At 33.4% G+C, this 12200-nt stretch overlaps 1 protein-coding gene across 1 annotated transcript in view; it reads left to right on the top strand.

The window, feature by feature from the left end:
* LOC129235156 (myotubularin-related protein 13-like) overlaps positions 1-12200 on the top strand; it is a 123613-nt gene that overhangs the window by 25993 nt on the left and 85420 nt on the right. The window contains exons 11-16 of the mRNA XM_054868847.1: positions 7554-7682; positions 7780-7878; positions 9587-9741; positions 11389-11554; positions 11641-11790; positions 11893-11961. Of these exons, the coding sequence (XP_054724822.1) occupies positions 7554-7682; positions 7780-7878; positions 9587-9741; positions 11389-11554; positions 11641-11790; positions 11893-11961 (768 nt within the window). The remainder of the gene's footprint in view (positions 1-7553; positions 7683-7779; positions 7879-9586; positions 9742-11388; positions 11555-11640; positions 11791-11892; positions 11962-12200) is intronic.

Raw genomic sequence — 12200 nt, 5'->3', positions numbered from 1 at the left:
TAATTTTGCCAATTTTGCTGAATATCAGAAAAATTTGTCGAATAAGGAAAATTTTGGGAGGTCACAACGACTTCGCATTGGGGCTCTCCTGGGCCTGCACTCTCCTTCTATGTTGAGATGGTGACACTCTTGTCTGGCCCTGATCAAGGATTGGGCCAACCAGGCTCTGATCTATAAATTTTGGGTCCCCCTGGCAAAAAATTAGCAGAGCCCCTAACTGCCTACTGGAGTTCTGCGCCACTGAAAGCCAGGGGCCCCTTCAGTATAGCGAGCCGCCTCGCGCTGCGGGTAAGTAGATCTGGAGCTGGGGCTAACTGAGCCCAGGCCCAATTAGTTTAGAAACTCTTCTCTCTTTAAATATCCAATGAATGAGATTTAATTTTTATTTATTAGGTTTTACATATGCAATTATGAAAAGAAAAACAATTGCTAAAATGTTTTTTCGTGAATTTTTTTCTATTAGTAGTTTGAAAATCAAAACATCATTCAGAACAATTTGCATAACAGATATTCTGATAGTCGATAATATTAATTTCTGTGACTGCCTGTCACTAACCGCATCTCCTCTAGACTGGAAATGTCTGCCAAGTCAATACTGGTACTGTTGAATACATCAAATTTTGGATTCCCCGTACCAACCATTTTTTTCTAAACTGTTGGATGGAGACCTGAAGACAGCTGTTTTTTGATCCAGGCCAGAATACGAGCAATCTCTGGTCCAGCACTCCCAGAGGTATTAATTCTTTGAAGGACTTGGAGTGCAACATATTTAACTTGCCCCAGTCACCATTAACAAACGCGGAAGATCTTTGACCGGCTGGCATCAGACTTGGGACCCTTCGCGTAAGCAGGAGTCCTCCCCCAAGAGCAAAAGCACCCCCCCCAAATACCTCTCAATTCCCCCCCTCCCTTAGAAATTCTATTGGCGCAGTTTGTGCCATTACCCCTTCCAGGTGGGCACCCTGAGTTAAGAGTCTGACACCTTACCGGTACGGCCAACACACCCCACCGTCGGATACGGGTTGTTCATCTCCGTATTTTATTGTACCCTGTCTCACCCCTCTAAACCTTGAGGGGCCGGATATCCAGTACTGATTATGCCTTTAGGATATCCAAGGATGTCATGATACCCTAAAAAGCATAAAATCTTTGAGGCGGATGACAACCGGGTTGGCGTGCAAAGCGAGCAGGGGGGGTGGGGCCCCCTAGTCTAAACTATTTATTTCTGTTTCTGTAACTATCTTCTCCGGATTGGCCGTGTCTACCTGTACCATTGGATACAGGGCAACTAGCGGAAGCCACATGGCCGGATTTAGGGGAGGGCAGGCGGGGCTACTGCCCCTGGGCCTCCTCAACACAGGGGCCTCCACAATAAAATTTTTACGAAATATCCTAACTTTCATGAGTCGAAAATATCGGATATATACATATATATATATCAAAATATTTGGATATATATCAAAGTATATTCAGTAAATTACAACTGTAATTTGCTGAATATACCTTGCCTCGCGTTCAATCTTCGAGTTGAACCGAACCATTGCTTCGGTCACTCGTCTGGTCTGCTAATTCTATATTAGCTACCAGTTTGTTTCGCACTCTTGGCTTCCTTAAGAGGTTTTCCATCTCCAGCTCAGTCACTTTCCTATGCCGGGCTGATGAGTGCTAATAAGCACGAAACTGCAGTCCTCGGCTGGAAATGACTGAGCTGGCGGTGTATTTCACGTATATATCAAAGTATCGAATATTTTCGAAAATATGATGATCTTTTCAAACCCTGATTAGGGGCCTCCACTCCTTCGTTGCCCGGAGCCTCCACACTTCCAAATCTGGCCCTGGGAAGCCATTTCCACTCTTTAACACCCCTCTAAAGCTTTAGGGGCCTCCATTCCAGAGGATATCCAGGGATGTCTCGACACCCCTAAAATCATTAATAGTCACCTGCTGCAAGTGACTTTGAGTCCCCACAGGTGGCAACCGGGGGTTTGCGAGCCAAACGAGCAGGGGGCAGAGCCTCTAAAATTCCATTACAACTATACTGCAGTTTGTACAGAATATGTTTTAATATTCCTTTTTATAATAAAATGACAGCTTAAGCAAAGAAATTTGTTCGAAGGAATACAAATAAAGTGCATATTGAAGAAACAACGATGTACATTGATGTGAATGTGCATTTATTGGTTCCGCAACTATGTAAAATTTTGTGATGTGTATTATGGGAATGATGGTATGTAGTGAAGAACATGAATTCCGGATCCATCAATTGGGTGGTAAGGGGACCCTCTGTATTTTAGAAACAATCAAATTTGGCATTATTGTGTACGCATTTTATTGTTTTTTCCCTATATAATCCATTGAGCACAAATCTTTAGCCTTCCCCCCTCCCATGGAAAATTGAAATGAGACCATATTGTAGCTTGAGGGAGTCCTACGGAAGTATACATGTGTACCTGAGCTTACAGCTATTATGTGCACTGTCTATGATGGCTGCTGAGTGCTGAATTTGCTGCTTTGAGTGTTCAACAAGAAGAAGCAGAAATATTGGAATGCATCAAAAGACAAGTATTTCAGGAGTCTTATACAATGTGTTGAATAGTTTAGATGCAAAGTTTGTCAAACTTTTTTTTTCTGACCAAAATATTCAGATTAACCTCACAGCAATGAAACATTGCTTTCCGTCAGCAATATTACCAGCTCATTTGCTCCTTCATCATAATGGGATTACTAACTAATTTACCTCATCATTTGGCAAACACAACATCATTTTTAATTCCTAGCATTCATTTATATTTATTCATGGGAGTGAAGTAAAAGGTCTTGCAGCTTGGCCCTAGAAACATTGTTGTTTATTTTATTTGCACAAATTAATATTATTTGACACCCAAATGGAGCATATCAAATCAATAAATAAATAAATAAAATTCTCAACCTGACCGTCTCAGATTTTCATTAAAGTTTCAGAAGCCCTACTCTCTGACATCTTAAATATAACAGTAAAACCCCCCCTAACGGCCACCCCTCTGATGTGTACAATATTTTATTCTCCGATTTCAAGGAAAATAACATTATTAAATCTCTGTCCTGCGGACACCCCTCTTTTGCCGACAAAAAAAATTGTCCCATTAGTGTCTGTATTAGAGGGGTTACTGTACATAATTTTTAAAAAACTTTCATACTTGATTAGTAATTAATTTCGGAAAGTTGTTAAAAAGCACAGCACTTCTTTTTAACTTGCTGGCAGTGCTTAAAATTTTATAATTCAAGCTTTATGAGAGCTAGAGCTGTATTAATGCTCACTTTGAAGAGAAAAACATGCACTTCAGTTGAATATGTAATTTAAATACTTTTCGGAAAAAAATTCTCTTTCCCAAATTTTTCAAATTAAAAAAAAAAAAAGAGAATAGTGTCATTTTATAAAAAAGAGCATGATTTTTACTGTATTTTAGTGAATAGGGCCAAAAATTTTCAGAGTGGGACTACAACAAAATTTTAAAAAGTACACTATTTTAAAATTATTGGAATAAAAAAATGTTTAACTTACAAATCAGAGATGAAAGATCATGAAATTATCTTTAAAATGCGCTATTGTACAGCTATGTAGCTCAAAAAAAAACAACTTAAGTTATAACTAGTGATGTGCAGGATCGTTAAAAGTTCAGATCTGCGGATAGGGATCACTAGTGTCTAGATCCGTGAGAACTTCTTGTGGGTCAGTACACGCAAGAAACTGAAAGCAGGTAAATTTTAAATCGTGGAGCAGCAAAGAAATTGTTATTACTCGAAAGCATAAAGGTGTAATTGTACTCAAAATTTTCTTTTATGTAAACAAGATTATAACTCCTACTTGGAAATTCCTAACAAATATTAAACGCAGAAAATTTCATTCTTTCAACTAGTGCCAATATTTAAACGCACATATATAAGATCTCACTGTTAAAACTGCGAAAAACACTAAGTTGGTTTTTAATTAATATCTTCATTAATTCATAGGTGTCCACCAAGGGAAGGTCAGTCTACGGTATTGAAAATTTTAGGAGGGTTGTTTTCAGGGGGTTTTTTCTCTGTTGTATTTGGGGAAGAGGTGGACACCCCTGGCTAATTAGTGTTACAAAGACGAGACCAAGCTAAGAACACTTTCGATCAAGTCACCTTTTAAGCGTAAAAAAGAATGAACAAAATCGTTTCATCTGTTTGGGAGTTACAATTACACAAACACACACAAATATACATGTCGAACTTATCTCTTTCCTAATAGAGTCGGGGTTTAAAAATTAACTTTTTTAATTTCTGAAATGATACCTTATTAATTAACTAAATGAAAACTCATAACTTACATAGAATTTAAGAGTGTTTCATACCTATCTATATTTAGAATTCAATTATGTGTTGAAATTTAAGAATATAAAAGATTTGTTTAAGATCCGTAAAAAACATAAGGATACAAATCTTTATCTTCCCTCGGATATCCGGCATATCACTAGTCAGGATTTTTTAAAGTCAATTTTTTGCAAAAATTATCCTACAATATTTGCTGCAACTGTTCTGAGCCCACTCTGAACATTTGGGATGCATTCATTATAATACATAACAAAAAAAAAAAAAAAAAAAAAAAAAAAAAAACCTGAATTTTTGAGACACAATGTCAAAATTCAAAATTGTGAAAAAATATTTTTACCTGAAATATTTGTGTTGTTACATATCAAAGTAAGGCACATGCAGTTTTCTTTAAAATGAGCTATTATGCAACTCTGAAGCTCCCATAAAACTCGAGTTAGGTATAACATTTCAAAACACTGCCAGGAAAATAGTGTTTAACAAATTCAGACATTAATTACTGATCAATTGTGTAAGATAAATTTTTTTTTATTTAATTTATATACATTTGAAGTGTCAGAGAGTAGTAGGATTTCTAAAAGTTTCTTGAAAATCTGAAACGATCAGCTTGAGAATTTTGTTTTTTTTTATAAATTGGTTTATGACCCACTTATTACCTGTCGGAAAATAATTAATCTGTACGAACAAAATCAACAGCTAGTTTCGTAGGGCCATGGTGCAAGATGTTTTACTTCACTCTTATCAATAAATATAAATGAACGCTAAGAGTTAAAAATGATGTTGTGTTTGTAGTATGACGAAGAATGTAGTACTCGCAAATTAGCTGGTAATCCTCTATACAGGAGGAAAAGCAATGTTTCACTTCTGTGGCGTTCATCACTTAACTTTTGATCTATTTATAAAGTTCGACAAACCTTGCATCAAAAATATCCAATGCGTGTGATGATCCTTCAATACTTTTCTTTCGATAAGTTCCAATAGTTCATCAAGTTTCACAAAACTCAATGTGCGGCGAATACAGCAGCCATCTTTGTTTTGACTCTTGAACGTACGTACAAAAGGTTTACGCCAGAAAAATCATGGCGTTAATTTACCGTACGTTCGCTTTTCAGCAGCTGCCTTTTGCGTCCGGTAAGAAAGGGCAGAGACTAGCGAGTTTTGTTGCGTACGTAAAAGTGACGTCACGGGTGGGTGTTGCATGCGTTAAATTTTTACGTATTGGGCCGAGACTAGGCCTCATGGAGCGTGTTTGCAATTGTGAAGCAGAAATTCCAACACGAACAAAGCTATTTACAACTGAAGAGCTCGGGGCAAGAATGTGATATGCCACATGATGTGAATTTTTCAGTAGGCCAACTTCCAACTTATAAAAAAATATTTTTAGAATTTTTTAAAGGTGTTATACATTCTATATTCTCTGCAATACTAAAACTAGATATGTTTTTCTCCAAATGACATAATCCATTGTCATGTTTATTTCATTTTAGTTATGAGAAAGAAAAATTTTGATTGAAAAGTCACTCCTTGTGACTGCCCCGAGCCCTTCAACTTCAGAGATCAAACATTCTGTGCAAGAAGGGGGAGGGGGGATCTATGTAATGAATACATAATGCCTTATCTGCATCAAATGAATCCAGTTTGGATAGTTGAAAAGTTCAAAATTTGAAATGCCTGAGCTAATTTTGGGCATGAGAAAGTTTGGTGTTGCAGAAAACAAGATTACTGCTGTAAAGTTTTTTTTTTGTTTTGGCTGGCAATTTTCTCCTTGTTTACCAGTCATCAATAATGAAAAAATAGACAAATACATTAATTAATAAGTACAAGAATAAACTTGAAAGTAAAGAAAATGAAGCTAATACATAAACAAAATAAAACTGAGTCCCTCAAATGACTAAAAAATTGATAAAATTGATTAGATGAAATAATGGATCTGGGAAGATTTTTTTGGTTAGCTTATGTTTTTAATGAAAAGTGCCTTATTTAAATTGAATGCTGATTGATAAAACAGCTGGAAGAAGACAATAGACTTAAACTTAGTAGTGTGGCAGCAACATCTTTTCTCTTTTGTAATGCATTGCTGATTGCTGAATCAAAAGGATTTGTGCAGGTTTCAAAGAGTTGAATGCCAAATTCAACCCTATTTGTGTATATTTTAGGTGGGCGCCTTGTTGCTTTGAACATTAGAGATTCTACAATGGCACATTTTAAAAACTTTTGATAAAAATGATCTTTATAAAGAGGAATCTCATTTTTGGGGATTTGGCAATTTTAGGCAATACTCTACATTTTGCAATATTATATACAGTCAAACCTCGCTATTGCGACACCCGGATTTCACGACACTCCGGATGTCACGTCACTTTTTCAAAGTTCCGAGCTTATGCCATATAATTTCAATGTTATGTGGCTCCGGATTTTACGACAGTTTTTTCGTGCAACTCCGGTTACGACGACGCTTCGAGCTGCGCGGACTGGACCAAATATTTCTTTGCAATCAAAAAATGTTCAGTAAAATAATGAAGACATCTGGAAATGTTTGTTGTAGGATCTTCGGACTCTGACTAGAGATTTGACCAGGCATTACACCTCGAGAATAGTGGGGGGCGAATAGATAAGTTCTGAAAGGTACAGGTTTCAGACTTTGACAAGAGGGACAGTAGAAAGGAATTCAAAGCAGGTGGATTGCAATACTGGACGAGAAGCTTCTCCCATGAGAGAAAAAGAGATAAGGGGCTCCTCATTAGATTGAAAAGGGAAACACAACTCTTAAAGTGGATAAAAGGATTAGAAAGGGAAAGGTGGGGCTTAGCTGTCAAAATCTTAATTTCGTGTAAGAAGGAGTGTGACAAATATTATTCAAAAATTTATCAAACATTTTATTGGATAAGAATTGTAGAATTGGGAAAAAAAAAGAAAAAAAATTTTAGTAATAAGTGAAGTTTTTTTTTGGATAATTTTTGTTATATTCACCAATAATTCAAATTTTCATTAGTTATATGTAATTAAAAAAATAAACTATTAATTTCTTCTTTAAATCTAATTTTATGGTTAACTAATGTTTAATTATGAATTTTTTAAACTATTCCGGTTATGACGTCACTCCGGCTATGACGACACTTTGTTGACAGTCCCAAAGATGTCGTGATAACGAGGTTCGACTGTAGTTTCAAATAAGAAATTTGTTTTAACAATGTTAAGTGCTTATGTTATTTTTACAGGCAGCATTTCTGGGACAACAAACATTTTCTGATTGTGACTTTCTGATTAAAGTTCTAGATTGCATGTTCTTTAACACATTTGTTTCTGAAAGAGGTCCTCCCTATCGAGTCTGTGATATTTTTGATGAGGTTTGTAGATTCAAATATTGCATTCAAAAATGAAGGACAAAATATTTAAAACATGACATACTTTTAATGTGTTATTTTTTTTTTTTTTTCAATTTAGATATATGCAACTATGCAAGATGCATTAAAGGCTGAAATTAAGAATTCTTCATCAGTTCTACAACATATCCAAGAGTTAGCTCAACAACTTTATCTGAATGTGAGAATTTTGATGTTTAATTTTTTAAAAACATTTTATTAGAAAGGACTGTGTTAGATACTTAGTTTTTCTAATGATTAAGTTGTTACGGGTGCACTAGAATGGGATATTGTACTCTCTTCCTTTTTATTTCAGAATAGTTAAGATAACTTACTTTTCTCAAAATAAAGGAATTGGAAATTTATTTTGAAAATTACTTTACATAAAGAAAGAACTATGAATTTTATTATAAAACTTTCATTGAAACCTTATTTTTCGTTTTTCGCTATAAATTTGTATCTTCAAAAAACTGGAAAATGTTTACCTTTTTTTCCTTGGAGCAAAATGAAAAATAAAGTATTGTCAATTAAATCAGGAAAATATTTTTGATTAAATGAATGAATAAATAAATGTAAGGATTTTGAAACAATGAACCAATAAGTACAATAATTATTTTTTGTGTAAAAATTAATGAGTGAATAAAATGGTGAATGAATAAGATCATAAGTGAATGAATAAATAAGTGAGTTATTAATGAAGGAATGTAAATGAATAAGTGAATACGTAAGTGATTTAATAAATGATTGAATAAGGGAACAAAATGAACTATTTCATTTTGTCCCACCCACTTTGCCCAGCATGTTCTTGACTAAATGTACAAAAGATTTTTCAATTAAGCTTAGTATTAAACAAATAAACACTGCACTGGATATTTTTATGTCTCAATTAATATTTAAAATATTAATGTCAAGAACTTTATCATTGTATAATAACAAACATAATTTTTGGCTCTAGAGCAAACTGTTATCATATGAGTATCAATTTTTGAAAATTGCTTGTATCATGATATGCTTTGATCTTCAGTGGTTACTTTTTCCTGACTGGAATAGGCTGTATATGTTATTTACATAGTTACAATATTACTGATTGGTAGTGCTAAAAGCATAGTAAATATTTTCCCTACATTCCCACTAAATACTTTGAAGTTTGAGGAAACTTTTTTGTAGTTAGGAAGAGCATATTTTCAGTATGAAATTTCATAAACTACCACTGTTGTTTATTCATTTGCAGTTCTTTAACCAAATGCTTGATCAATATAGTGAAATTTTTTCACTGCATTGTTGCTGAACTTGAACTCATACAGAAATTTACATGAATTTTGCTTTTATTCTGGGTTTACTTCATTTAAAATCATAATTATATAAATTTACTAACAAAATAAACTAGCTGATGCAAGATAAAAAAAAAAAAAAAGGTTATGATGATTGTATTTTTGTGTCTGTAGTTTTAATGTGGTATTTTATGTTTGAATAATTTAGTTTCCTATGTATTAGTTTAATTAACAGTATTAGATAAATTTAAAAATTCTTTTCATGTTTTAAAAATGTATTCTATTCCTCTTCTTCAAAATTATAAAATCTTATATTATTTATATACAGTGATGTTCCCATCAGTTTTTTTTGAGGGTATACTCCCCGTAATCCATTACGCACAATTTGTGTATGTGATCAAAAACATAGTATGTCATAATATGAAATTTTATGAAGCTTGAGCATATACGCTATAGGTCTAAAAAATGTTTGAGAGTATACCGCATTTAAATCATGAGCTAAAATAACAAGTTGAAATAAAAGTAGTAGTAAATTTATTTGAGAGTAAAGTTGATAAATAACAGTATGCTTGTATGTATGATTCTGAAAATAAAATTTATCACATGTGTCTCTTAAAGGAAAACCCAAATCCTCAACCATATGTACAGAAAATTCCAAAACCTACGGAAGGAGCTTTTACACGAATTCATCAACCTACTTTTTCAATCATCTGTTCAAAATTGGTCCAAAGCATCATTGATGAGGGAATGTCAAAACAGTCACTCAGGGCAAAGTAAGTAGTTTTATCACAAAAGATATATATATGCATATAGGGTCAGCAATAAATAAGTTTCCCACTTCATAGGGCTCTAGAATCCATTCTACAGGTCTAAATGAGATGAAATTTGAGCTGCCTGTAATTCAAATGGTGCTGTATGCATTTATTGAATAAAAAAGTTTTAATTTAAAACCCTCCTACATGTGGTGTTCACAGTGAAACATTTGATGCATTATAAATATTAAAAAATTAAAAAATTGAAGATAAAAACTTCTCAATCTACCCATGGCTCATTCAACAATGTTCTAATTGGAGAATCATTTTCTACCACTGACTGGAGTGAGTATGTTAAAATTTAAAGATCATGGCGCCTAATGCTTTTCTTTAGGCTGAACTGAGCTGCTGGTATGAAAGCCATATCGAGCAGTTTTATGTTGATTTTTTAAAGATTATTTGATATTTATAAAACATTAAATGTTTTTGTTTGATTTTTATCTCCTTGTAAGAAATAAGGGCAGTACTGAATTCACAAAGAAAATATTCACTTAAATCTCCACCTAAATTTTCATTTCACTCACGCCCAACTGAATTTTGAGTAGTTTTTCCCGGCCGTCTGCATGTGCATATGTTCCTATAAATTTGTATGGATCACTTAAATATTTATTTGGACCTTCCTCGAGTTAATTATCCAGTTTTTTTAATGAGGTATGTGTGTATATATGTATGTACGTGTGTATCTGGTCAGAGATTTTTAAACACCTATACAATCATATTTCATGCATTAAAAATCAGAAATACCAAATACACCTTAAAAATTTAGTCAACCGTATTTTCATCCTATTTTGAATAAAAATTTAAAACAAAAAACGGTTAGAATTTCAAAAACTGAATTTTGAATGTTTTTTTTTCAGTTCAAAATTTCAAAAGTCTAAAGGTTGTAAATCAAAATAGTACGCATCTTTTCTTTCTTGCCATCCTTAGAAATTTAATTTTCTTATGGAACTGATCAATAATATGATCTTTTGGGTTTTCATATGCTTCACGCCTCTGAAAAATGTCAAGGAGTTTTTTAAGTTTTGGAAAAAAACCCTAGCAATATCTATCTGGCATAATTCAAAAACGGTATGCTGTAGAAGGTTGAAATTTAATGTGTAGTGTCTGTGGGATCTTGTATGTACCTCCCATTTTTGTTGCATTTGGATTCTTTAAAAGTGGTCGTTACATTTTTTTTTGTTACAAATTGATGTTAATTTCAACGCAAACAGAAGTTATGTCATAAGTTGGCTACCCTGTGCTGATATATCGCCAAGTTGTCAATAGAAAACAGATGCAGATTTTTGTGCTGGTTTAACGATATCAATTTTCAATGAGATTCCCATAGAATTAACATTAAAATTGGTAATGTTTGTAAAATATACCCCAGGAAATTCCGTAAAATATAAATCTGGAAAAAAAAATGAAATTTTACGCAGAACACCCTACAAAGACTTAGATCCTTGTTTCATTGCTTGACCTTATGAAGAACATGGACTCTACTTGTATACAGTGCCATTACATTTTTGGAGATTTCCAGAAACAATGTTAAAATAATGTTTTTTTTTTTGTCTCAGTAATGGACATTTCTCATGAGTCACATAACCTAAATACATATAACTGTTTCAGACTCTCTGCAATTAAGCCTCAGCAGCCAAGGATAGTGCCTGTTGGACCTCAAATTCCTTCTTGGCTTGAAAATCGAGGCTTAGTCACAAATAGTGCTCGTCGACTTGAAGTTCTACGAAACTGTGTTAATTGTATATTTGAAAACAAAATTTCAGATGCTAGGAAGGTAATAATTTTAATCGAATATAAGTTTTTTTTTTGTGATGAATGATAATTTCTCTAATTGAATGTTTTTTTTTCATTGCATTTTAGACATTTCCAGCAGTTCTTAGAGCTTTGAAAAATAAAACTGCTCGTTTGGCTCTAACTCAGGAACTTGCTCTGCATGTAACTGGAAATAAAGCAATGCTAGAACATCAGCAGTTTGATTTAGTTGTTAGACTCATGAATTGTGCTTTGCAGGTAAGTCTAGTCAAGTAAGCTGTTTTTAGTTGTTATTTGGATGGAAAATTAGTTTTATTTTACTTTTTCGTTTTTTGATAAAGTTTTTAAAATTAATTACAGGATGATTCTTCGATGGATGAATATGGTGTAGCTGCTGCTATCTTACCTTTGGCTATGGCATTTTGCAGAGTACGTTTATTACAATTTTAATTCATTTTTTCATAAAAATAATGCAAGTCACACAAATTTAAAATGTTTTGTAGATTGAAGGGGGGGGGGATGAATCTTGAAGCTAGAAACACTCTAATGATTTATTGACCCTACATATCACCAGAATATGATATAATTGTTGCAATAAAAAAGAAAAAATGTTTCTTTAAAATTAAAAAAAATAAAAGGCTGTTCCTATATTCATATTAAAAAAAATG

The sequence above is a fragment of the Uloborus diversus genome, chromosome 2 (assembly GCF_026930045.1).
Source record: "Uloborus diversus isolate 005 chromosome 2, Udiv.v.3.1, whole genome shotgun sequence".
Lineage (NCBI taxonomy): Eukaryota > Metazoa > Arthropoda > Arachnida > Araneae > Uloboridae > Uloborus > Uloborus diversus.
This window is presented reverse-complemented; position numbering and strand designations above follow the sequence as displayed.